This window comes from Mus caroli, unplaced genomic scaffold (genome assembly GCF_978045245.1).
Source record: "Mus caroli unplaced genomic scaffold, Mus_caroli_1 scaffold_1, whole genome shotgun sequence".
Taxonomy (NCBI): Eukaryota; Metazoa; Chordata; class Mammalia; order Rodentia; family Muridae; genus Mus; species Mus caroli.
This window is the reverse complement of record NW_028227256.1, coordinates 87703789-87730314: the sequence shown is the minus strand read 5'-3', so window position 1 is coordinate 87730314 and position 26526 is coordinate 87703789. Positions and strand designations below refer to the sequence as shown.

Sequence of the window (26526 nt, the reverse complement as noted above, 5' to 3'; positions counted from 1 at the left end):
AAAAAAAAAGCATGCTTGTCATATACTCTGGATCCTTGGGATATGTTGGTTTACTGGAGAAATGGGCTTTGCAAATTTGAATAAATTGAGGCCCCTGAATTGGGTTTCTCTTGAACTTTTCAAGTGGGTCTAGTGTGACTTCAAGGGTCCTCATGTGACAGAGGCTGTAAGTCAGGGCAGCAGGGGGAGATGTGAAGATGTAAGCATAGTTGTTGCAGTAATTCTCCAGCCCAAATAACATCCGGCAATGAAAACATGACTCAATTAATATGAATACATGCTGTGCGCCTAGATTGGGCAGATCTATCGCTACACTACCATCTTCCACACCTAGGAGACCCCTTAGAACTTGCGGTTTCTCCAGGCTCCCCCTTCACTTTTCTTCTTCTTCCTCCTCCTCCTCTTCATCCTTTCCCTCTCTCCCAACCTTCTGCTCCACCTTCCCTTATCTGCCCAATCGTCAGCTCTCCCTTATTTTACAAGTTAAAGTGGGAAGCAGGCTTACATGAAATCACTTGGGTGCTGATCCTTGTTCACAACCCCTCACAGGAGAACAGAATAACATCAAATATAATCAGCCCCAGGGCTAGCTGCAACACAGAGTTGAGCAATTTAAGGGGCATGGAGTACAGGTAGCTTCTAGAAGCTAAATCAGAAGGAACGTGGCTCTCGAATGCTGTGGCCTGAGTTGTGTGTTCTCTAAACACTTTGAAGTTCTAACTCCATTTCCTCATAATAACGGGACTTTGTGTGGGATTTCCTTTGGACACAGGGCCTTTGGGGTTGAGATGGGAGGTAAATACTTCCATGAACAAAACAGGAACATGAATTCTCATCCCTGGTCCTGAGTATTTGAAACTCTCCCAGATGTATCTACATAGTCTACATGTCTATGTAACCTCTAGGGGTCTTCCACTGTCACTGGGGATGGGGGGACTGGGGAGAAGGGACAACTCAGATGCAGCAATCCCTCCCTAACTAAAGCCACACAAGCAGGACTGATATTAGGGTGCAGCTCGGGTGGCATCCATGAAGAGGAGCAGCCACCACTCAGACGGACGTGCTGGCATCAGGAGACTCCGCACAACCACCTAGGAAGTTGCTATCAGCTTTCTGACGCTGTGAGCCAAATGGTAGGAGGAGAGAACGGACCACCCAAAGTTGTCTTCTCACCTCTACACTCAAACTGTGGCATGCACATGTATCCACACCTATACACATTCAAGAAATAGCTAGGCCGTGGCAGCCCACACCTTTAGTCTCAGCACTTGGGAAGGAGAGGCAGGCAGATCTCTCTGAGTTCTGAGGCCAGCCTGTTTTACAGAGCAAATTCCAGGACAGCCAGGGCTACACAGTGAAACCCTGCCTTGAAAAATCCTAACTAATGAACTAACTAACTAACTAACTTAATTAATTCATTCATTCATTAAAAGGGGAAGGTGAGATGGTTTTAGAGCTAAAGGTATTTGCCACCAAGCATGATGATCTGAGTTTGATTCCCAGGCCACACATGGTGGGAGGAGAGAACTGACCCCTACAAGAGAGAACTGACCTACACACACACACACACACACACACTCACACATGTACATGCCTGGGCACGGGGGTGGGGGCAGACAGACAGACAGACCCCCTTTGAAACTTTGGTCTAGGCAGGGAAACCACAGCAGGAAGATACGAATTGTGTAACATGGAGACTTGGAAGGCCCTCAGGGAGCACTGGGCATGGTTCACTAAGCAACCGTGAGTTTGCCTGTGGGAATAATTGAAGCACTGCAGAGCCATGTGCTTCAATCACTATGCAGACTGTGTGGAGCCACAAAATTGCTTATTAAAGTTAACAGCGCCATTCACCTTGCATAGAGTCAGTGACTGCAACCTAAAAAAGACAAATTATTTTTAAAATTATTTTTATTTTTAATCACATGTAGGTGTGCACGTGTCTGCACATGGCTATGTTCACATGAGGTCAGGAGCCCATGGAGGCCAGAGGCATTTGATCTATAATTTCCTGGAACTGGAGTTACAGACAGTTGTGTGCTGCCTGACATGGGTCCAGGAACCAAAGCTGGGTTCTCTGAAAGAACAGCAAGTGCTGTTAGCCGCCTCCTTCTCCTCCTCCTCCTCTTCCCCCTCTTCTTCCCCCTCTTCTTCCTCTTCTTCATCCTCCCCCCTCTACTTCTTCCCCCTCTCCCCTCCTCCTCCTCTCCCCTCCTCTTCCTCTTCTTCTTTTTCATGACAGGGTTTCTCCTGGCTATCCCAGAAGCTCTCTAAGACTAGGCTAGCCTGGAACTCAGAAATCTGCCTGCCTTTGCTTCTGGATTGATAGGATTAAATTGGTAGGCATCCACCATACTAGCTTTTTCTTTCCTTTTTAACTAATTTTTTTATATTGTCTTTATAATGACAATTGTGTTTCTTTTAAAACAGGACTAGAGATTGGTTGTAGCAGGATAGATACACCTTGAGTTGCAGCATTCAAGAGGTAGAGGCAGAGGCAGAGGCAGAGGCAGAGGCAGAGGCAGAGGCAGAGGCAGAGGCAGAGGCAGAGGCAGAGGCAGAGGCAGAGGCAGAGGCAGAGGCAGAGGCAGAGGCAGAGGCAGAGGCAGAGGCAGGTGGATCTCTGTGAGTTCAAGATCAGCATGACCTAACAAAATAATAAACAAGCAAATAAACAATAAATAAAATACGACTGGGCCGAGGCCATAATTTGGTAGTGGGGCATTTTGTCTGGCTTGGAAGAGGCCTTGGATTCAAACTGAAACAAGAAAGATCAAACTTTATTCTGGAGCACAATTCTCATGTCAAAAAAGTAGAATTTCAGTGTGTGACATGTGACTTTACTTGGAAGGCTGAAACAGGAGGATTGATGATTGTTTAAAGTTAGCCCAGGCTACATATAGTGAGACTGCGTTTCCTTAAAAGAAGGAAGGCCTGAGAGACAGTTCAGTTGGTGAAGTATTTGTCTTGCCAGCATGAAGGCAAATGTTCCAGAATCCGAGAGACAGAAGAAAGAAAGAAAGAAAGAAAGAAAGAAAGAAAGAAAGAAAGAAAGAAAGATCCTCACATCATATATGCAAACACTCTCTTCTAATCCTATCTCTGGGATAGCCATTGAAGAATCTGAAAAAAAAAAAAAAAAGACAGTTCCTGAGGAATGATGAAACCCAGTGCTTCCTCTGGGCCCACATGCATGCGTGCATACATATGTAGGAGGCATGAGAACCTGTGTGGGTATTTCACAGAAACCTCTCGAAAAGATCAAGGATACCAAAGGTCCTGGGGTAGGCATGCTTTAGCCCTCTCCCGTGAATGTTGGTATCTGTTCATTTTCTGAGGCCTCAGCAGGGACCCCCAGAATGGAGGCATGCCAGATTAGCCTCTCCAGGTGGGCTCACTGCAGGGTGTGCTCCTTGCTGCCTCTGTGTAGACACATTGCTAACCCAGCTCCAGCTACCCTTTGTATGGAGAAGCATCACTCAGACAGAAAATATAAGCTTGTACAGACATTCTCTTCAGCAATCCTTGACAAGAAATCACACCAAACCTCTGCAGAATCAGAGAGAAATGCTATCCAGGGATCCAGAATGCAAAAACAAGAAAAAGAACATGAAAAAATATATTATTTAAAAAATTTTAAATGCTATAATTATTATAATTGCTGCTGTTATTATAATTGAGTCATAGTCTTAACAGTATCTGGATCCAAAAGACTCCTGAGTTCTCAGATTTTGTATGTGTCACTATATCCTGCTCAGAATTGCACTTATGCCAAGAGATACAACAAAATACAAAATGACTGTATTATTTGCTTAGGAGCCTTCTTAAAACTGGACATTTGTATAAAAATTAGCCATGGAACACATTAAAAGTACAGTTTTGTTATTTTCTTTTATTTAGGTTGTGTTTTGTTTGTTGTTTGTTTGATTGGTTGGTTTCTTTGGATTAGGAACTGATATATGTGTCTGGATGAGAAAATAGGAATATTGGAAGATTGGAAGATTGGAAGATTGCATTTTTCTAAATATCCACCGGATTAGATTTTTAAATGCAAGTACTATTCATGAAGAAATGTGATGAGAACACTATCTAAAGAAATTAACATGTGGAGAGGGAAGACTCAGATGGCAATAGAAGATAATAGAAGTGTAAATTACTGTTAACAAGATAATTCAAATACAAAATTCATAGGTAAAACTGCAAATAGAGCAATATGAAAAAAAAAAAAAGGAAAAGAAAGCCATGCATATGTATGGACAGTCAAACCCTATCCAAAATAGTCCTCAGAGGAAGATAAAGGATGCTTGTAGACACTAAGAATCATGGCCTCACAATGATATTCTCAGAGTATGCAAAGAGGGAGTCCTTCTAAGTTCCCTATTGCTGTAATTACTACTTTGCTACCTAAACCTAGTAAACACTTAAAGAATATAGAATTATTAACCAATGTTATCATGACAACAAACTTAAAATATATTAGCTGTGATGTACCCAAAAAACAGAGAGTATCAATAGTGGCTGAGTAAATACAACATGTTCTAGTGTAATTCTTTTAAGAGTGTTAGTGTGAAACCGGGCGTGGTGGCGCACGCCTTTAATCCCAGCACTCGGGAGGCAGAGGCAGGCAGATTTCTGAGTTCGAGGCCAGCTTGGTCTACAAAGTGAGTTCCAGGACAGCCAGAGCTACACAGAGAAACCCTGTCTCGAAAAACCACAAAAAAAAAAAAAAAAAAAAAAAAAAAAAAGAGTGCTAGTGTGATCTAATATGTAAATGCATTGATGTACCTCATTATACATAAGAAGATCAAATATGAAAACAGCAGAAATGTGAAAATATTTCACAAATTATTTAACTAAATATATGCTAATACAATATGATTAAATGTAAGTATTGACTCCAAAATGATGTTTCTCTTTTTACATATTTATTTTTTCTTGTATATTACATCCAGACTGCAGTTTCCCCTCCCTTTCCTCTTCCCAGTTTCTCCCCTGACTTGCCCCTGAGTCCACTTCTCCTCAGTTCCCTTCTAAAAAGGACAGGCCTCCCAAGGATAGCTACCAAATATGCAAATCAGATTGCAATATTATTAGGCACCTCTCTTCTATTAAAGTGAACAAGGAGAGGCAGAGTGGGAGGAAAGGGGTCACAAAAACAGGCAAAAGTGCCAGAGATAGCCCTATCCCTACTAGGAGTCTCACAAGAAGATTACACTAGAACAAGTTGTATTTACTCAGCCACTATTGATACTCTGTTTTTTGGGTACATCACAGCTAATATATTTTAAGTTTGTTGTCATGATAACATTGGTTAATAATTCTATATTCTTTAAGTTTTTACTAGGTTTAGGTAACAAAGTAGTAATTACAGCAATAGGGAACTTAGATCCAGCTGGGTATAGGCACTCCCTACCCTTCCTAGGTCACAGTGACCCGGCCTGAGGGTCAGTCAATGGGAGAGTGTGGTGATGGAGGAGCAAGAGACACGAAGAATGGAGACAAGACAGTCTGTCTGATCAAGACTTGTCTATTGAAAGGCAGCTATGGGTATATAAGCACAAGCTGGGGAGTGCAGCTGGAGACACTTAACCACAAGTCCAGGATGTGTCTGAGAAAACCAGGATGTTATCAAAGTGTGTTCAGCTGTGGTGGGCTGCTTGCAAAAACATCATGCTTGGAAAACAAGTCTCTCATGAGGTGGAAAAGTAACAACCTGTAAGCAAATAGCTCAAGATGGCTGCAGAGATGGTAGCCTCTTTCTGCTAGGAATCGGCTCCCAACAGTCCAGGGCTAGGAGGAGAGTAGACTTCATCAAGGTAGCCCCCAGGGGTCACAGGTGTGTTGGTGATTGCAGATCTCTGCATCTATATGGGTATGGTAAGGCCCTGCACTGTGGGAAATGGTTGTCCCTTCTGGCTCCTTTCTCTGCATCTCAACCTTAGTCATGATGGTCCTACTGGTGTGGAGCCCTTTGTGAGCTCTGGCTCTGTGCTGTGCTCTCCTGAGATTCCAGAGTCCATGCTGTGGACTGTCCTTGCTGAGTCCTTCCCTGGGACACAGCATAGTGGCAAAGGGCAGACAGTGTCAGGGCTGTGGGGTGGGGTCATGTTTGAACAATCTAGGTTACTTCTGCCCCTCCCAAGCCCTACTGTTACTAGGGACCATCTGGTAAACACAGGTCATGGCTGGGCCAAGCAAGGTTACCAAATGAGTCACACTTGGCAGGGTCTAGACATGGGTGGGGCTACAGGATTGAAGCAGGGGATTGCTATATACCTGACACTTGAGGCAACTTTCCTCTGCCTCCCTCTGGATCAGCAGTTCTCAATCTGTGGATCCTGAGTGACCCCTTTGAGGGGAGTTGAATGACTCTTCCATAGGGGTCACATATTAAATATCTGTATGTCAGATATTACCTTATGATTCCTAACAGTAGCAAAATTACAGTTATGCTGTAGCAACAAAAATAATTTTATGCCTGCCCCCTCCACTCCTCACCACCTATATGGCAGGCAAGTAGGCAGAGGCACCCAAGGGTATGAGATCAGGAAAGCTGACCCTGCCCCTTGCTGGCTGAAACATTAGATGAGCTAGCCCAGTGTCTTAGTTAGGGTTTCTTTTCCTGCACAAACATCATGACCAAAAAACAAGTTGGAGAGGAAAGGGTTTATTCCCCTTACACTTCCATGTTGCTGTTCATCACCAAAGGAAGTCAGGACTGGAACTCAAGCAGGTCAGGAAGCAGGAGCTGATGCAGAGGCCATGGAGGGATGTTCCTTACTGGCTTGCTTACCCTGGCTTGCCCAGCCTGCTATCTTACAGAACCCAAGACCACCAGCCTAGAGATGGTCCCACCCATAAGGGGTCCTCCTCTCTTGATCACTACAGCTGGATCTCATGGAGGCATTTCCTCAACTAAAGCTCCTTTCTCTGTGATAACTCTAGCCTGTGTCAAGTTGACACAAAATCAGCCAGTACACTCAGGCAGTGCTAGAAATCTAAAGTCACAGGATCTCCACGACACTGGGCAACAACAGGATATCCAAGAAGAGTCCCAGTGAGGATCCAGCATTGATAGTGTAGCAGAAGCCTGAGGCTTCAAGCCAGACCAATAACTCATTGTGATGAACATTTGCAAGATGTGTAGACAAAAACATATAGTATGAGACACAGTAAAGCTTCCACAATAAGATTATTTTTCCTCTTGGGAGTTTAGTTGCAAGGGCAGAGGGCAGTTATGAAGGGACATGAACAGGATTAGGGTGCATAATGTGAAATTCACAAAGAATCAATAAAAAGTTAAAAAAATATATGCGCACATATGCATATATACATACATAGATACACATATACATATATTAACATATACATATACACATATATGTATACAGGTATACACATATATAGATATATACATGCTTGAGGCTCACCACAGCATGAGGAGATGTGTATATATTAAAGGATTGCTACATTAGCAAAGTTGAGAGCCACTACTCTGGATGGTGACCATTGGTGGCCTCACCCAAGATTCAGGATGAAACAAGTGAGTAAGGGGACTGTGTTCCTTTTAAGAAGGTGCAGGGAGTGTGTTCTCTGAGTAGTTCTGGTCCCTATGTCCTGTAGGGACTGCTGAACTTGCTCTCTTGAAACCTGCAGTGTCCGTGGGCAGGCTATGACCCAAGCTGCTTCTGCAATGGTGCAGCATTGTTGAAGGGCCTGGCTGTAACACAGCTCCAGCCTCCAGGGGGCATCCCAAGGACACGGACCGAACAAAGCCCAGAAATAACCTACTTGTGGAGGGGTTACACTTGCTTATGGGGCTCTTTTGGTTTGAATCTCACGCCTCAGGCCCCCTCCACTCACCACTTCAAGGCAAAGATTATGAAGGGCTCTAGTTTCCAAGTAGAATGTAGATCTAAACACAAAAGCTAAAACATCAAGTGTTCTGTCTCCTGGAGAATTCACCAGAAGAATGCTGTCATGGGGAAGACAAAGATTCCTACACACACACACACACACACACACACACACACACAGTACAAGGACACAGTGGATGTTGAATTTAAAGCTTCCCTTCCAGAGCTAGGGATTTAGCTTAGTTGGTAGAGTACTTGCCCATCATCCTGGCCTTGATCCCTAGCAACTATGATGAAGGGATTGAACAGGCCTATAATCCTGGCTTTCGGGAAATGGGAGGATCAGAGGGTCAAGGTTGAGGACTGAAAGGACCAGTATCGGCTCAGGACCCCAAGGCCAAGTTCTCAGCACAAAGGAGATGTATTTGCCCAGATGGATAGAGGGCAGGGAATAAGAGACAAAGACAGAAGGTAGCAGACAAGGAAAAGGGGAAGGGAACAAGTGAGGGTAGGGATAGAGAGAAGCCAGATGTGGCATATAGGAAAATGGCAGTTTATAAAGGTAAAAGGGGAAACTCCATGTTAGGATAAGGTTTTTAATTTTAATTGATCATTAGATGAGCTGAAGGGGACTTTTGATTGCTTGACCCCAATACTTTGATGGCTGAACCTTGGTAGTCAGCCTCCGGAGGAGGAAGTGGCCCAAGAAGGGAATAGACCTTGGTGGCTAGCTTTAGGAATATAGTCTAACAGGTTTATGTTTTTTGTATTTTAGGCAGAGGAAATGATGGAGAAGGACAAGGCCTGCCAGAGCCACAATTGCCATGCTCAGGCTGGGCAGCGTCCCTTCAAGATCAGGCTGAGATAGTGAGATTCTATTACAAACAAAAACAGAAATAAAGAGAAAGAAAGAAAGAAAGAAAGAAAAAGAAAGAAAGAAAGAAAGAAAGAAAGAAAGAAAGAAAGAAAGGAAGGAAGAAAGAAAAGAGGAAAAAGAAAGAGAGGAAGGAAGGGAGGGGAGGGAGGGAGGGAGAAAACTTCTTTTGACAAAATGACACAATTAGGTGTTACAGGATATTTGGTCACACTGTGAACCTCGAGATTGTGTTATTTACTGGGAAAACCTGTTTCTAGTTGTGGTGTGACTCAGCTTTAACACACACCTTTAATCCAAGAGCTCTTTGTTTTAGGACATCAATTTTAATGTAGCTCATACAGGCAAGACAGATAAAATGTCTGAAAAGAATGAGATAGTGGACACATTGACATCGTATTTAATTAAGACTAGAATAGTAGAATTTGCCAGGGAATAAATTCTGAATAAATTAGCAAGAACGATAGATCGCACATTTGAATATTTGCAAGTTTACCCTTAACACTAAAAAGTTTCCCCTTTTACCTTTATAAACTGCCATTTTCCTATATGCCACATCTGGCTTCTCTCTATCCCTACCCTCACTTGTTCCCTTCCCCTTTTCCTTGTCTGCTACCTTCTGTCTTTGTCTCTTATTCCCTGCCCTCTATCCATCTGGGCAAATACATCTCCTTTGTGCTGAGAACTTGGCCTTGGGGTCCTGAGCCGATACTGGTCCTTTCAGTCCTCAACCTTGACCCTCTAATCCGCAAACAGGATTAAATAAAGTCACCTATTGAACTATGGAGACCAATGTTGTGGGGCCACAGCATTTGGTTAATGCATGGTTTAATGATGATTCATCAACCACTGATGGAACCAAAACTAACGGAAAGCAGCAGCCTATAGACCAGGGGATGGAGTGGCCAATCCTGAGGAAGGAACCACAAAACCAGTGCAGCCCTATGGCTGTAAGAAACAACTAGGAGAGCGAAGGGAAAATCTCTATCTTCCCAATTCATGGTGCCCGTGCACCATGTATAGGTCATCAAAATGGAAAACCTCAAAACTGGCAGATAAATGGTAAAGATATCTGGTCATGGGAGGTATGAATGGAAATAGTAAAACCTAGCCAAATTTAGCAAGGACATCAATTTTAATGTAGCTCATACAGGCAAGACAGATAAAATGTCTGAAAAGAATGAGATAGTGGACACATTGACATCGTATTTAATTAAGACTAGAATAGTAGAATTTGCCAGGGAATAAATTCTGAATAAATTAGCAAGAACGATAGATCGCACATTTGAATATTTGCAAGTTTACCCTTAACACTAAAAAATAAGGGAAGATGGAGAACCAAACTATACCAGGACAACCCTCTGAGAATAACTATCATAAGGAATCCAGTGGCAGGCAGTGGTTCATACCTTTTATCCCAGCACTTGGAAGGCAGAAGCAAGCACACAGGAATTACAGTGATTTAAATTTAAAAGCTGCTCACACACACACAAACAGGTTGAAAGTAAACCTTGAATTTATATATAAAAAGAAAAGGGAATATAGGTATATTTAGTTTCAAAATTACAAAATAATTTTTTAAAATTTTAATTGAAAGATACTTTCTCTGTTGCTCCCCCCCCCAAAAAAAAACATTTGCCCTAGGAAAGATATAACCTACCAAAAAAGGAAACCCACCCCCACCCCCAAGAATTAGAGTTGGGGTAAGATTTTGTTTTTATCTTTCCAAAATAATAAAAGCACCCAACTAAGGAATCTGGAGACTACTGGACAAGTGAAACATCTGAAGAAAAACAACGATCGTCAAGAGAAAACGCCCTCCTCTAAAAACCCAAACTCCGGCTTGTCTCTGCTGCCCCTCTACAGACATAATAGCAAATGGTCTTTTTGTGGTCTCAATTCAATGAAAAATTAAAGCTGACTTTGGGGTTAGAGCCTAGCTCTCTCCTTCTCTAAACCCACACATGCTTATTAAAGGAAAATCCAAAAACTCTGTCTCCTATCAGAAGAGCCACCCAGTCGGGGACAGAGGAACACAGAAACTAAGGGGCTATTGCCACTAATCTTAGTCTTTTGGCTTTCATGTGACTCTGAAGGTATAAATACTATTTCCAAGTCTATAAGATTATTATGTATATACACGCTTTCTGTTGTGATAGGGTAGTAGTACAATAATAGAAAGTAATCATACAGAATACTAGCTAATTCTAGAAATAAGCTTCATCTAGCTTCCTGTACACATTTTCAGGTTTGAGTCTGGAGCAGACACCTTGGAACAAAGTTTGTGTACCTGAGATGTACTTAACAGACTGTGGTCCTCCAGCCTTTCTGACATCTGCTGAATATGGCATTGAAAGTGTTCAAGTTTCCTACCATTCCTAACAGTAACCTTTGAGGTCTCCAAGAAGATGATGGGGCCCTGAAATAACACATCCATTTGGGTTGTGGTAGAGCTAACCACTGGGAAAATCTGCCCCATGCCCCTTCTGCCACTATGTTCTATGAAAATAGTGAACATCTTTGGGTTGACTGGTGTGTTCTACCTAGCCAGGATTGCTGCTAAGAGGACAAACACCACCCAATGATCAGCTTCAGACTACAAACTGCTTGGGATATTCAAATCGATGAGTTCAGATAGGAGTCAGACACAAACATTTTACAGAACTTTGAACTAAAAAAATACTTCATCCTAACATTGCCAAAGATGGACATTGTGGAAAGTTTGGTAGAAATAGCTTCATTATTGCAAATAGTTCTACTGTGTTAAAAGTTAAGGTCTTTCCTTTTTATTTAAACAAAAAGAGGGGGACATCATGGGATACTTGAGTACACTGTGAAGCCCAAGATCATGTTATGTACTGAAAAAAAAAAAAGATGTTTCTAGTTGTGGTGTGGCTTAGTCCTAGCACACATCTTTAATCCAAGAGCTTTCTGTTTATTAGAAATAAGAATAAGTAAAGTCAACCATAGGTCAAGAGGCAGAGCAAGCAACCAGTAGACAGGGAGAACAGAAAATAAAAAAAAATAAACCAAGAGAGTAAGAGGAAGTCAGGAGGACAGATAGAGAGACCACAGCAAGTAAAAGGGAGGGACGTTCCGTTGGAGGGGTTTTGAGATGAGTGTGGTGGAGGAGAGCTTCCTTTTCCTTTTGGCTCAGCAGCTGTGGAGGAAGGTCAACTGGGTGCTTTCTCTGCCTCTCGAAGCTAGCAGGTTTTCACCCAGCATCGGGCTCCTGAGTCTTTATTGGCAAAACTGAACATTTGAGATTTTGTTTAAAAAAAAAAAACAGGAAAATAAAAAGATAGCCTGGAGTCAGGACGTGTTCCGGGACCTACTGGACCTACTGTGAGTCGGACATCAGTCAAAACTCCATTAATCACCTGGCCTCCATAAGCCCCTACTTTAACTGGAGGGCCACAATGTTTCTTGGGATCTCCTGAGATCAGTGTCAATTCAGAACCAGTATCCAATAGACTCCTGAAAGTCTGATTATTTCCTTTTCCCCAGTATGCAGTTACCCTTGTAAAAGGCTCTCGGTCCCTCTGGGGAAAAACTGGAGAAAGGCTAACAGCAAAACTTTTAGGTGTCTTATCAAGATCCTTCCTCAGGGAAACCTGGCCACCCCTTCATTCAAGGGGCTCTGGATCTGCAAACTGGCTCAAGTCTGGAAATTGATTCACTGGCTGAGATCGCCTTTTGCCAAGATCCAATGTAGCCTTTCTTTCATTTGTTTGAGAATTTTTCTGCTTATACAGATCAAACAGATATGCAGTAGGCTTCCTATCTATTTCATGCCTGGAAACACCATGACTGATTAGCCAGTATCAAGGTCCGAATGACTCATACCATTATAAATTTCACCTCTCCTGTGCTGACCATTATGGAGTGTATGTCATTATAAACATTGTTTTGTTTATGCTGTCCATTATAATAACTACGGTCACTTTGTCTCTGGCGATTCAATGCTGCCACCTGGCCCTTGTTACCTCAGAGCCCAATAAAATCCATTGCATTTCATTCATCTAATTGAGCAGCAGCATCTACAACCCTAAGGTCTGGCACAAAGAAAAGGGCAAGAACAAAACTCTTCAAATGTGCTGGTGCCCATCTGTACTGGCCAGTTTTGTGTGTCAACTTGACACAGGCTGGAGTTATCACAGAGAAAGGAGCTTCAGTTGGGGAAATGTCTCCATGAGATCCAGCTATAAGACATTTTCTCAATTAGTGATCAAGGGGGGAGGTCCCCTTGTGGCTTGTGCCATCCCTTGGCTGATAGTCCTGGGTTCTATAAGCAAGCAAGCTGAGAAAGCCAGGGGAAGCAAGCCAGTAAGTAACATCCCCTCATGGCCTCTGCATCATCTCCTGCTTCCTGACCTGCCTGAATTCCAGTCCTGACTTCCTTTGGTGATGAACAGCAGCATGGAAGTGTAAGCTGAATAAACCCTTTCCATGCCAATTTGCTTCTTGGTCATGATGTTATGTGCAGGAATAGAAACCTTGACCAAAACAAATTGGTACTAGCATAATGGGGTATTCCTGTGACAACCTGGCCATGTTTTGGGGAGGACTGTGGAAGGACTTTGGAACTTTGGGCTAGAAGATCCATTAGGTGTTAAGAGCTCTGTGGGGTGTTCTGTGGGAGCTTGGAAGATAATGTTGAGAACAGTGCAGAAGATGGAGGCCTGGCTTGTGAAATTTCAAAGGTAAGATTAAAGACTCTTTTCAGGACCATTGCTATTTTGATTGTGAAGATTCTGTGACTTTGGTTAGCTGGGGCTGAAGAATCCACTGTGATTAACAAGATACAAGAACTACTAAAGCAAAACCTTTGCATTACTGGGACTATTGATGCTGGTGAGCTGGAGCTAAGAAATTAGTGGTGATTAAGAAGAGACCAGCATCATTGAGATGGAATCTTCTGGGGGGTGTTTCCTGAGACCACAGAGGATGTATTCCAATTCCAGAAATAGCTAAGGTTGTACCTTGTGCTGTGGCTGGACTTGGTAATGTGTAAGAGTCATCCAGGTGGTACCGGTTTTGAAGGCATGAAGGGGTCATGAAGAGCAGCTGAGGCCTGGCACTGTGAGAGGCCCTGGAAGGTCATTGGTGAAGGTGCAGCCTCAGCTGCAATTGATTGCCCAGGACTGAAGGGATCATGCAAAGTGGTTGAGGCTTGGCACCATAAAGAGAGCCTATGAGAAGCTGTGGGTGGAGCCTAGTTACAGTGGAAGACAGCAGTGCTTTGGAGATACCAGGACCACCAAGAACATCAGCAGCAGTGGAATACAGGGCAGCTGGAGCTTAGAAGACAAGGAGTGCGCTACAAAGGGCAGAGCTGGAGAAGTGACCCCAAGCCCTTGGAGGAGTCCAGAAGATTGTGAGTGGATCCCAGACATTGGATGGTTGGAGTTTGATTTTGCTTTTGATTGTGACTGTGCCCTGATATTTTTTCCCTCTTGAAAGACGAAAGTATTTTAGTGGAGCCCACAGTTAAGAGACTTACAATTGTAAAAGACTTTGGAGTTTAAAAGATATTGGATATTTTAGAGGGATTGAACTTTTAACATATAAAGACTGTGGGACTTTTAAAAGTTATTTAGATCTTGGGGATGAATAAGAAAGTAAGGGATGAAGCTTAATAGTGACGTGTTTGTGTGTCAAGTTGACAAGGGGTCAATTGTACTGTCTGGTTTTGTGTGTCAATTTGACACAGGCTGGAGTTATCACAGAGAAGGGAGCCTCCCTTAAGGAAATGCCTCCATGAGATCCAGTTGTAAGGCATTTTCTCAATTAGTGATCAAGTGGAGAGTGCCCATGGTGTCATCCCTGGGCTAGTAGTCCTGGGTTCTATAAGAAAGCAAGCTGGCAAGCTGAGCAAGCCAGAGGAAGCAAGCCAGTAAGTAACATCCCACCATGGCCTCTGCATCAGCTCCTGTTTCCTAACCAGCTTGAGTTCCAGTCCTGACTTCCTTTGGTGATGAACAGCAACATGGAAGTGTAAGCTGAGTAAACCCTTAACAAAATTACATAACAGGATAGCTCATGAAATTCCAAGGAAAGCAAAATTCTTTAAACGAACTACCCAGGCTGGAGAGATGGCTTAGCAAGTAAGGCTGTTCTTCCAGAGGTCCTGAGTTCAATTCCCAGCAACCACATGGTGGCTCTCAACCATCTGTAATGGGATCTAATGCTCTTTTCTGGGATGTCTGAAGACAGTGACTGTACTCACATATAATAAAATAAATAAATCCTTTTTTAAAAATAACAACAACAACAACAAAATATAAAGAAAGCTGAATTTTGAGTATAACGTGAACACGGTCAGCTGGTGAGTGGAGCCCTCTCCTAAAGAGAAGACAGGCTTGTTTGTGCTAAGAATCGATGTAGTAATTCACTGAGACTTCCTATGGTCAGTAGCCACAGGAGACAGATTGACCACTCAGCCACCAGACGTGCATGAGAACAGCAACTGAGAATGTCTTCCCTCACCTAATTGTCTCGTTTGCTAGAGAAAAGAAACCATTGTCCCTTTTAGGCAAAAGCTTAAGTTAAGTAGGAGTTCTAGTTGACATTGGTGACGTGTGGGTGATGCAAGCACTTTTAAGGGACCTGGCAGTGTTTACTCAGAGGGCAAGGATCCCCTTGACCCACCAGTCTATTTCTAAACATTCATTTTAAGGACACAAGGAAGTACTCATCGCAGCATTATATAAACAAAAAGGGTAAAACCCTTCCTCTGGGGCTTCTAAAAGCTCTGTGCTCACTTCTGGAAAAACTGATATATACCCATCATAGCAGAATATAAACAAAAAGGATAAAACCCTTGCTTCTGGAACTTCTAAAAACTCTGTGGTCACCTTTGAAAAAAATGATATATATTTTTTTTCCAAGACAGGGTTTCTCTGTGTAGCCCTGGCTGTCCTGGAACTCACTCACTAGACCAGGCTGGACTCAAACTCAGAGATCCACCTGCTTCTGTCTCCGAAGTGCTGGGATTAAAGGAATATACCACCACTGCTCACCTTGATATATCAAAATGAATGCTAAACGTTATCTGAGTGCTGAAAATTAAGGCTAGGAATTCTGTTTTGTTGTTTGTTTACCTGTCTTTTGCTCCATTTGTAGAATATTTCCATTGTAAACAAAAGGGTCTCTTTTAGTGTGTGTGTATATGTATATGTGTGTGTATATGTGTGTGTGTGTGTGTCCAACAGCTTGCATGTGGCATCAGAGAACAATTTCCTTCCACTTTGTTTGAGGTCAGGTTTCATGCTGTCTGTGTACACTAATCTGGCTGGCATTCAGGCTCTTCCTGTTTCTGCTGGGATTAAAGATGGGCGTCATTCCATCCAGCTTTACATGGTGTTGGGGAGCATTGTGACTGTCTTCGTTTAGAGTTTCTATTGCACTGAAGAGACACCATGACCAGGGAAGCTCTTAAAAACGAAAACACTTCATTGGGTCTGGTTTACAGTTTCAGAGGTTTAGTCCATTATCATCATGGCAGGAAGCATAGCAGCATGCAGGCAGACATGGTGCTGGAGGAGCTGAGAGTTCTACATCTTGATCTGAAAGCAGACAGAGACTGTGTACCACACTGGACACAGTTTGAGCATAGGAGACCTCAAAGCCTGCCCTCACAACAAGGCCACACCTACTTAAACAAGGCCACACCTCCTAACAGAGCCATTCCCTATGGGTCAAGCATTCAAACACAGGAGTCTATGGGGACCATACCTATTCAAATCACCACCACGCCCTAAGCTTCCACAGTGAGTGCTTCACCTATCAAACCACCATCCCAGCCCACGAGATTCTTTTTATGTAGGATTTTGGATAACAACAGGAAATAATGTGTCACCCCAGTTAAATGTCTACCCATGGAGGGATGAATGGCCAAGCTGTGGCTGCTGACATATTACTTACCATTAATAAATGCACGCTTTCTGAGCACCCATGGAATACCATCTTAAGAATTAGAAATTATTTGACAGTTCTGTGTTGTGCTTATGAATGTCTTTAGTTTAGAAAAATAGAAAATGAGAAATTGAAAACAAACGAACAAAACAGAGAAAAAAGGAGAGGGAGCAAAGGAGGCGTCAGTGCCCGGCCGGGCTGAGCTCACCTCCCTAATATCCCTGGGAGCTCCTCAGCCTCCAGTGTTCTAGTAGACAGCCATGGCAGAGACTCTCAGGCTTCCCTGTGCTCCGAGTTTTCCTTCCAGGGCCTGTCAACCAGCAGCCAGGTGGAGCTGTAAGGTCCTGAACAGCCTCTGCATCCAGGCTCCCACCAAAATGCACTTGGCCATGGAAAAGGCACTCCAGACCCAGGAAACAGCTGAGCCAGTTGAACTAGCCTATCTCTGATGGCCCAAATCATTCCCAGCCACTCCTGGACTTGTGCACAGTCAGGACTTCAGCACTAGAACACCCCTTTATTGTAAAGCTACAAGGAAAGGTCCTCCACTTATCGCCAGGAGCTCCCTATTCTGCTGGGAACAATTGAAGAAATCATTTTTAAAAGAAACTATTAATTGGGAGGCTGGGAAGAAAGAAAGTATATAGGCAGAATGGTTTGGTGCATATCGGGTCCCAGAGAAACTCAGGACAGATGTCTAACTATCTTAAACCTCTCCAGCTTCTTCTCACTTCCCTTACCCCAGCTTTCCTATATAACCTGGACATTTTGGCCATGCATCTTCTTGGCTTCTTGTTCTCTTGGCCTCTTGATCCTTGGATCTTCTCTTGGTTTGCGTGCCCTCTCTCCTTTTTCTCTCTTCTTCCTCTCTCATCTCCTCTTTCTCCTCCCATAGCCCAGATCGGTCTAGAGAATTCCTCTGACTACTCTCTCTCTCTCTCATATCTACCATAACCGCTTCTTAACCATATCTAGGAGTGATTGTTGGCATTTTGTCTAGGCTCCTCCCCACAGTTACCTGGAAATTGCCAGGTGTGTCTGACTCACTATAAAAGGGGCTGTGTGCCCCCTTCTTGCTCTCTTCTCCTCTTGCTCTTCTCTTGCTCCCTTGCTTTCTCCTCCTCTCTCTCCATTCCTCCCCCCACCCCTTCACACTCATGGGCATTCTCTATTCCTCTACTCTCTCTCTCTCTACCTTTCTGTCTACTTCCTCAACCCCCTCCCCATGCCCTAAATAAACTATTCGATACTATACCATAGTGTGTCTCATATCTCAGGGGGAAGGGATGCCTCAGCATGGGCCCACAGAGGCACTCACTCCCCCTACACCATACTGCGCCTCTACCAAACATGTCCCTGCTGCTTTTCTTTTTATAAAACACAACAGTGATCATGTCCTCATTTTCATTCAGTGGACAGTCTTGGGTGAGGTGTTGGGTTAGGGACAGTGAGTCTTAGGGTCAGCATGATGCTGGCCCGGGACTGGACTCAGACATACCAAATGGCTCATTCTCATTGGGCTTCCAGCCCTTCAGCCTTCCTGGGGCCAGCAAATGGAGGCAGAAAGCATCACCAGTAAGTATAGGTGAGGCTTCCAAGCATATGTGAAGCTTGCAGAGGTGATCCCAGGAGAGCCTGGACAGAAAACCCTGAACAGGAAAGACCTGTCACCCTGTAGAGGGAGACCACTTGGGCTTTTGGTACCTGGGTTGGAAACACTCAGCTAGTCAGGAAGTGGTGTGAATGCCTTTAATTCCAGCATTTGGGAGACAGAGACAGATAGATCTCTGAGTTTAAGGCTAGCCTGGTTTACAGAGTGAGTTCCAAGGCTACACAGAGACAGCCTCTGTCAGAAAAAAAGAAGAAAAAAAAAAAGGAAGGAAAACACCCCCCCCCAAATAAAGAAAGAAAGGAAGAAAGAAAGGAAGGAAGAATATACCCCCTGTTAGCATTTCCTCTAGCCTCTGCCCAACAGTTAGGAATGAGTCTAGCTCATATATAAAAGGTTTGGGCCTCCTTCTTGTCTCTTCCCCTCCCCCTTTCTCTCCCCTCTCCTCTTCCTCTCCACCCTCTCTCCCAATGAATTGGGAGATTCTAAATTGGCCTCTTTCCTTCTTTTTTTCTCCTCTCTCTTTCTGTCCTTCTCTGTCCACTTTCTTTCTCTCCCTCTCCTCCCTTCCCCAGACCTCCTTCTCACATCCCAAATAAACTTCCTTTTATACTAGATCTGATACCTTGTTGGGGGTATGTGTGATGCCTCAGCTTGGGCCCCTGCTAAGGCACCCTGCTTTATAAAACTTTAACAGCTGTGGTTCCCTAGAGACACCCTAGCTGGGGCAGCCAGACATGTCACCTTCACTCCCTGCTGAGCCCAAGAGGAAGGCACAGCACAGGTTCATGATGGAATGGCGCTTTGGGGCTGGAGAGTTCAGGCTTCCCAGCCAGACCCTGCCATCATGATTCGGGACACCCAAGCCTGTGCTTCAGGCCCATCTGTGCCTCAGTCATCCTATTGAGTCCGATATGGCCTCTGAGTGAGGAAGACAGAGCAGAGGGGACAGAGGCCACAGCTCTCCCTGGATAATTGAAACTGTGCCTTCTTCACTGCTGATCCACAGACAGCTTTTCTTACTAATAGCATGACTACAGGTCTCCTCCAACACTCTCCAGATCCATAGACCCCCTCCACATTCCTGAACAACCTCCACCCCCAACCCCTGCTTTCCCGACAGCTGACCCAGTTAAGTAAAGAAAAAGAATTTTCTCTTTTTTCCCTACACCCTCATCTCATTGTATTTTTGTGGTTGTTGTTGTTTTGTGTCTACGTGGAGGGCGGGGAAGAAACATTATCAGCTCAGGAACAAGAAACATTATCTAGTCAGGAACAGGCAGCAGGAGAGGAACACCGCCTGTTTTTCTGAAAATGAGACAAAATGAAAGCCAGGAAGACGGGTTCTGGAATTTTCCGAGGAGTCTCCCCCGAGACCCTCCCCACCACCCGCCTTCCTAATTGAGCCTGGCGTTTTCCAACAAGAATGTGTGCTGATGGGCTTTGATGAGAAGCAGGTTTTTGTTCCCTCTTGCAATGATGTCTCTGCAGCACTTCTGGCCAGAGTTGTTTACCCCTAGTTTTCATGGAGATTTGTGACACCGGCCCATAACCGATTTAACTGGCTGCAGTGAGCCAGCTGGCCGTTGGGGAGACAGGGTTTTGCTGTGGGTAAATTGTCCGCCCCCCTATTCCCCAACCCAAATTCATATGCTGAGGTCCTAAGTCCCAGGATCTCAGATCCCCACTTAAAGGGAGGGTCTTTAAAGAGGTAATTATGGCCAGGCAATGTCACTGGGTGGGCCCTAGCCCATGACTTGAATCTGCAAGCCCAGAGAGGGAGAGCCAAGCCTGCTGACACCTGGAGGCCAGCCTGGAGAAGTGAGAGAAAGCAAGTTTCTCCCAAGCAGGGGCCTGTGAGGTGATGCAGCTCCAGGGAGTGTTTCCGGTCTTATTCAGAAGGGAAGAAAGTGCCCACTTGGTAGTTCCTACTGTTACCGCAAGTGTTCTCTAGTCACTCACCGTTTAGCCTGTGGATAACAGAAAAGGACATATCGAGAGGCAGAAGTGTGTGTGTGTGTGTGTGTGTGGTGGTGGTGGGGGGCGTTGTCAGTCACAGTTGCAGTTGTCCATTCACAGGTCCCTGTGCCTAGCTGAGTCCCTGTGGCCAAAGTGAACAGACCGTTTGTGAAGTGCTGGGGCACTGTCAAGGGCTCTCCTTGCAAATACTGAAGTAAGGCCCATAGTCATCCCTTGGTAGGTAGGAAACCGAGGGGCAGGGAACCACTGGTTTGCTGTCCCACTGGCAGAGGTGAGCTGGTATCTGGTTTGATTGGCTTGCCTCCTCCTCACAGCAGCTGGTGTCTGGTTTGATTGGCTTGCTTCTCCATTGGTGAGCTGGTCTCTGAATTGATTGGCTTGCCTCCTCACTGCAGCAGGCGTCTGGTTCGATCCAGGCTGTTTGCTAGAAGCTTTGTACACGCCACAGATATGCACATGGAAGTCTCATTGGTTCGGGTTGGCTCACTGGCCAGTGAGCCCAAGAGAGTCACCTGTCTCTTTCTTTCCAGCACAGGGATTACCAGTGGACACCTCCCAGCCTCTTTGTTTTTTTGTTTTGTTTTTATTATGGAATCAGAGGTTTGAACTGAGGTCTCTATGCTTGCGTGACACTTGACTAACTGAGCCATCTCCTTGTTCTCCCTTTTAAACATGGAGTTCCACATGTCTCTGTGCCTTAGCTGGGATGGGCATGTAGAGCATGTAGACATGACCATAACAGCCTGTACTGAACATGAACAGTAGTTGCCACCTGCCCTTGACATCCAGCTACCCTGCCCACTTCCTGCCCTAACACCAGGGGTGACCAGAGAACAAGAGTCCCCAGACTCTTGACAGCGTGTTGGAGAAAGTCCTGCACGGTAGGTGGCTAGGCACGACGTGTGGCTGCTGTGGGTTCAAGAAGAGTGGTCACTTTTCAAGCTGCCTGTCTCTGGAACTTTCTGTCTCTAACGTGTGAATAGACAGAGTAAAGTCGGCAACCCCTTAGCCCGTCTAGGCTTAGTCCCATAAGGAATTTGCTGTTTTGAATAGTTTTAAAAATGATGGGCTGTAGGTCTTCTTACGTTCACCACACAGGTGAACCCCCCAAGAAAAGCGTCTCCGAGCTAGAGAGATGGCTCAGTTAAACACTCTCACTGCTCCTGCAGAGAACCTGGGTTAAGTTCCCAGCACCCACATGGCAGTTCCCGGCCATCTGTAACCTCCAGAAGATCTGACACCTACTCTGACCTCCAATGGCCTATGGTGCACATACATATATGCAGGCCAAATGCTCGAACACATAAACACATAAGTTCTGAATTCTTTCTTTAAAATATGTATTTCACATGCAGGAGACAGAGGCAGGCAGATCTCTGTGAGCTCAAGGCCAGCCTAGTCCACAGAGCTAGTTCTAGGACAGTCAGAACTAAGAAACTCTATCTTGAGAAAAAAAAGTGTGTGTGTGTGTGTGTGTGTGTGTGTGTGTGTGTGTGTCTGTCATAGTTCCAGGACAGCCAGGGCTACACAAAGCAGCCCTGCCTTGAGGTGGGACAGAAGGAGAGGGTCTCATTGCTAGTCTTTCCTTGGAAACATGCTTCCTGCCTTGCCCTAAGGATGAGGCTCCTCTGACTGGCCACTTGGTCTTTCAGGAGATCAAACACCATCCTTGGGATAAGGCAGAGGGCTTGCATATGCCAGGTCATCTCCCCCATGGCTACCAGAGCTGAATTAGTTGTTCAAGTACACACAGCTAGAACAGCCATTTGGGGGTCTGACCATATCACCCTTCACCGGGAAGTGATGCCCAGCTGCTGGGACGGTAACAGATGCAGAATTGAGAGTGTTGCTCTGTCTTCTGAGAGGCCTATTACAGGACTTTCCCCCAATATAATGTGGCCTGGGGAAAGGAACTTTGTGTGTAAACAAACACAGCATAAAGGTCACCTTGATTTCCTGTTTTAAAATCTGCATTTTCAATGAACTGCACACACTGGGAATCCCCCACCCCACTCCCAAGGATGCCATTAAGGAAACCATTGCCTTCCATCATCTGGAGTTAATCTGATGGAGCAGTCCTCCAGTTGGACCATCGAGGGTGTCTCCTCTCTTCCGCTCCTGGTCTCCACGGGCCCTTGTGCACATGGTAATTATGTACTTGGGATGAGTTCCTACAAGAGAAATGACTGCAAACAGACACTCAAGACTTCTGCTCCACACTTCTGAGTTGTTTTCAGGAGGATACCGCTAATGCTCATTTTTAAGGAACGGATGGAGATCCACTCCCAGCGGACCAGGCTTCCCTGGAAGGCTGGTGTACAAGCAGTCATCCTGTGAGAGGGGTCATGTGTGAGGGGTCTTGGGCTCACTGCTCCCTTGCCTGTCCCCCTGCTTAGCTGAGCACAGGATGGCCACGCTCTGCAGATGACCTCAAACCCCAGCCTTCTTAGTTTACTGGAAACCCTGAGAACTTGTTAGTATGCGCAGTTCCGGGAACGAGGCACTGGGTCAGCTTCATCTCCCAAGTCAGCTCCCTGGTTCTCTTGCAGCGTTAGGATTCTGTGACTTATGAATGTCTTGTTTTCCCATCCTTTGGATTTCCATGTCAAAGTCCAGGAAGGCAGGCTGGTCTCTGGTCTCCAGTTCAGCTCACAAATGAGCCCAGTCTTACTTTCTTTTGCATTTTTCTTCTGTCTCTTCTTCATTCTTCCCCGCCCTTCCCCCTCATTTTTTTTAAACAGGCTTATAAAGCCCAGGTTGACCTCAAACTCACAGCAATCCTTCTACCTCAACACCCCAAAGTGCTTTGATTCCAGGCACACGCTGCCATAGCTCAACCCTATTTTTCAAATTAATGCTGTCACTACTGTCCATGGCTTCCCAGGGACTTTTAGAAGGGACAGTGCTGAGTGGAGGAGAAGGTCACATCCCTGGCACCTCTTGGCCTTCACTTGTCCTATGCACTAGGGTTTCTCAGAGAAGACAGTGTGACCTTTAGGGAAGGGGACACAGAGACAGCACCCTCTTCACGTGCTACTCAGCCAATGGTTCTGGCTCACGGTAGGTATTCTCTCGCTAGTTGTTAATTTATGACTATTTCCAAGTACTAAGAGCAGGGGCTGTGCCAGTCAGTGGTGGTCCACGCCTTTAACCCCAGAACTTGAGAGACAGAGGCAGGAGGATCTCTGAGTCCAAGTCCAGTTTGGTTTACAGAGCAGGTTCCAGGACAGCCAGAGCTACCTGGAGAAACCCTGTCTCAAAAAACTCAAGAAAGGCAAAAAGAAAGCAGGGACCATGCAGTAGAGGCCAAGGGCATCAGAATCATTTGGGAACCCCCTCAACAAACTCAGGGGACCTTTGACTCAGTATCATCTGGTTAGAGACCCTGGGATGAACCCCAATCAGCAAAAGACAGATCTCCAGGAGTGGCTTGATTTTCTTCCAGTCTTTGATTTCCTGTAGCGGTTATTTGTACCCGGAATTTAGAACACGTCCCAGGTTTAAGAATACTCTTTTAATCACAAATTGTGCATCTACAAACACATCTGTGCAGTCAGAATGCCCACAGTGGTGATGAAGTGTACCAGAGACCTAGTGCTTAGAACAATCTCAGAGGTCAGCAGAGGCAGGCCCCTGCTCCCCTGATAGAAGCCTCTGGCTAGGGCATATTCAGCTTAATGCAGAGCCACTCTCAAGTCTTGTGCTAACTAGGCTAGAGCAGGATGCAAGGTGGGACCTGCTCCTGATGCTGTTGCTGGGCTAGGCCCATGGTTCCCCAATCCCTCATCACCTGGGATACCTACACGATGCCCTCTGTGTGCTTGCTCCTCCAGACCACCAGTGCAGTCATGAGCAGCGTGACTGTAATGGGGAGCGCAATGAAAGGGCAGAGGATGCTGTTGGGAGGGTCCCGCAGGGCCCTGCCAGAGATGGGGCACTTGCTGAAGTATTGATGGTGGACAGCGATGAAGAATCTGTCCACTTCCGGATTGGGCCAGAAACAGCCAATCGTGTGCGCCACTTGCTTGGTGCAGTAAGTGAGCTCCCCATAGTTCCTGTGGATACAAAGAGAGGCTGTCAGGAGACCCAGCTGGGACTCAGCTTTGTCTGGCCAGAGCAAAGCAGTCCTTTCCCTCCCCCACCCCAGAAGCTCAGGCCTCAAGGCAGAGTTCTGGCTCTGGCAGGTGAGGACCCTAGATAGCTCACACCAGTCCCAGAAATCCAGCTGTCAGAAGGTGAGGTGCCCAGTGCCTGCTGGAACCTTAGGCCATAAGACTGAGGACCAAGCTGACAAGCCCTGTGGCCATTCATGTTCCTGTTAACAGCCTACCTAAAGGTCCCCATGAGCTGGTCACCTACAGGACTCAATGACAGTGGGATGTGGGGGAAGCAGATGCTATGAGCCAGGATCTGAGGGAGACCTGCTTGCTTAGGCAAAGTCCTTGGAGTTCTTTCATATTGATTGATTGATTGGTTGGTTGGCTGGTTGGTTGGTTGGTTGGTTTAGTGAGTGTGTGAGAGATATCATGTGTATATGTTTCAGGTGGATGTCAGAGGATGACTTGCAAGAATTGGTTCTCTTCCTATGATGTGGGGTTTGGGGATTGAACGTGGGTCTACAGACTTGGCAGCATGGGCCTTTACTCTCTTGAATCATCTCGCCAGCCCTAAGTCTCATGGCTTCTGTGGAAACAGTCCACAGAGAGCAGTGGAACCCATGGCTCCCAATGGGGCTTGGGGCTTGGGGCACAGCTGATCTTCACGCTTCATCCATAAGTGTGTGAGACTCCTTATCTGTAACTGTGTATAGCACTTTATGTGTGTGTTATTCTCACTGGCTGTGTGGGACCCTGTTTGTGTGTCAGTGACTGTATACATAGGACTCTGATCTAGTTTTGGTAGGTGCTGTTATGGTTGGTGGCTTTTTCTTGTCAACTTGACACAGGCTAGAGTTATCTGGGAAGAGGAACCTCAATTGAGAAAATGCCTTCATCAAGATTCCTTGTTGGCAAGTCTGTAGGACATCTTCTTGATCAATGATTGATATGGGTGGGCTCAGTCCACAGTGGGTGGAGAGAGATGCCAGCCCTGGGCAGGTGCTCCTCTCTTGTATAAGGAAACAGGCTGTGCAGGCATGGAGGGTACACTAGTAAGCGGTATTCCTCCATAGTCTCTGCTTCAGTTCCTGCCTTAAATGCCGGCTCTGACTTCCCTCAGTGATGGCCTGAGTGTGTGACCTGAGGAGCTGTAAGCTGAAAGAAACCCTTTACTCTCCAAATTGCTTTTGGTCATAGTATTTCTATCACCACAATTGAAACCCTAGGAAGTGGAGAATGAGAGAGGAAAACACGTGATATTGACCTCTGACCTCCATATGTGCAAACACAGGCAAGTGTACCTGTATCCACATGTGTACACATGCATATACCAAACACACACACACACAGAGAGAGAGAGAGAGAGAGAGAGAGAGAGAGAGAGAGATAGAGAGAGAGAGAGAGAGAGAGAGAAGGTTTCCAGTTAGGGTGTACAAGTGCAAGCATCTGGTTCTCACTGAACAACCATAAAACCTCATGCTTGCTGGGATCCATCGGAGTTGGGCTATAGAGCTCCAGGTCACTTAAATTTCATGAGTGAGCACAGAGCTGAGACCAAGAGGAGGAAGAGAAGACTACTGAGAGAAAGTGGGGACCAGCTCCAGGTAGCAACTGATAGCACCCAAGTTTGTGCCTGCGTGACATTGCTGGGGCCTGCAACTCTGGCAGGGCTGCTGACTTGCTAGTTTCCCATGAGAAAGGTTCCACTGGATGCTGGATAAGGATGGGGAGGGCAGGGCACAGGCACACCACACCACACAGTTCCCAAGTCCTCTTGGAGCAGCAGCAGCCATTGCCCTCCTGTTATGGGCATAGCACCCTGCACCATGCCTAGTAGAAGCTTTTCTAATATGAGTGGTCAGGAAACTCTGCAAAGGCCAGCAAACCTGCTGTACCTCAGTTTCTTGGCCCCAGACATGAGGTAGAGAACTGCTGTTGGAGATACCATGACTGAGGGCACAGGTTCATTTAAACTGAGGCTGGATGGGGACAGAGATTTCCCCATTCCCTAGTGACTCTGGCAGCAGCTGAGCTGTGCTACGGACAGCTGGGGAACTTCTCACCTTGACACAGGCAATCAGGTGTTATGTAACAATTTCCTCTAAAGCTAGAAGCCCATGAGACACAGGAAGGTCAGGGCTGGAGAGATGGCTCAGGAGTGATGGCTCAGTGGTTAAGAGTACTTGTTGCTCT

The 26526-nt window shown here is 45.5% G+C and overlaps 1 protein-coding gene across 1 annotated transcript in view; it reads right to left on the bottom strand.

Annotated features, from left to right (window-relative positions):
• Positions 1 to 23735: 23735 nt before the first annotated feature.
• The window catches only part of Ramp1 (receptor activity modifying protein 1), a 43747-nt gene continuing 40956 nt past the window's right edge, over positions 23736 to 26526 (bottom strand). Inside the window, exon 3 of the mRNA XM_021166275.3 lies at positions 23736 to 24291. Within this exon, the coding sequence (XP_021021934.1) occupies positions 24036 to 24291 (256 nt within the window). The 3' untranslated portion in view covers positions 23736 to 24035. The remainder of the gene's footprint in view (positions 24292 to 26526) is intronic.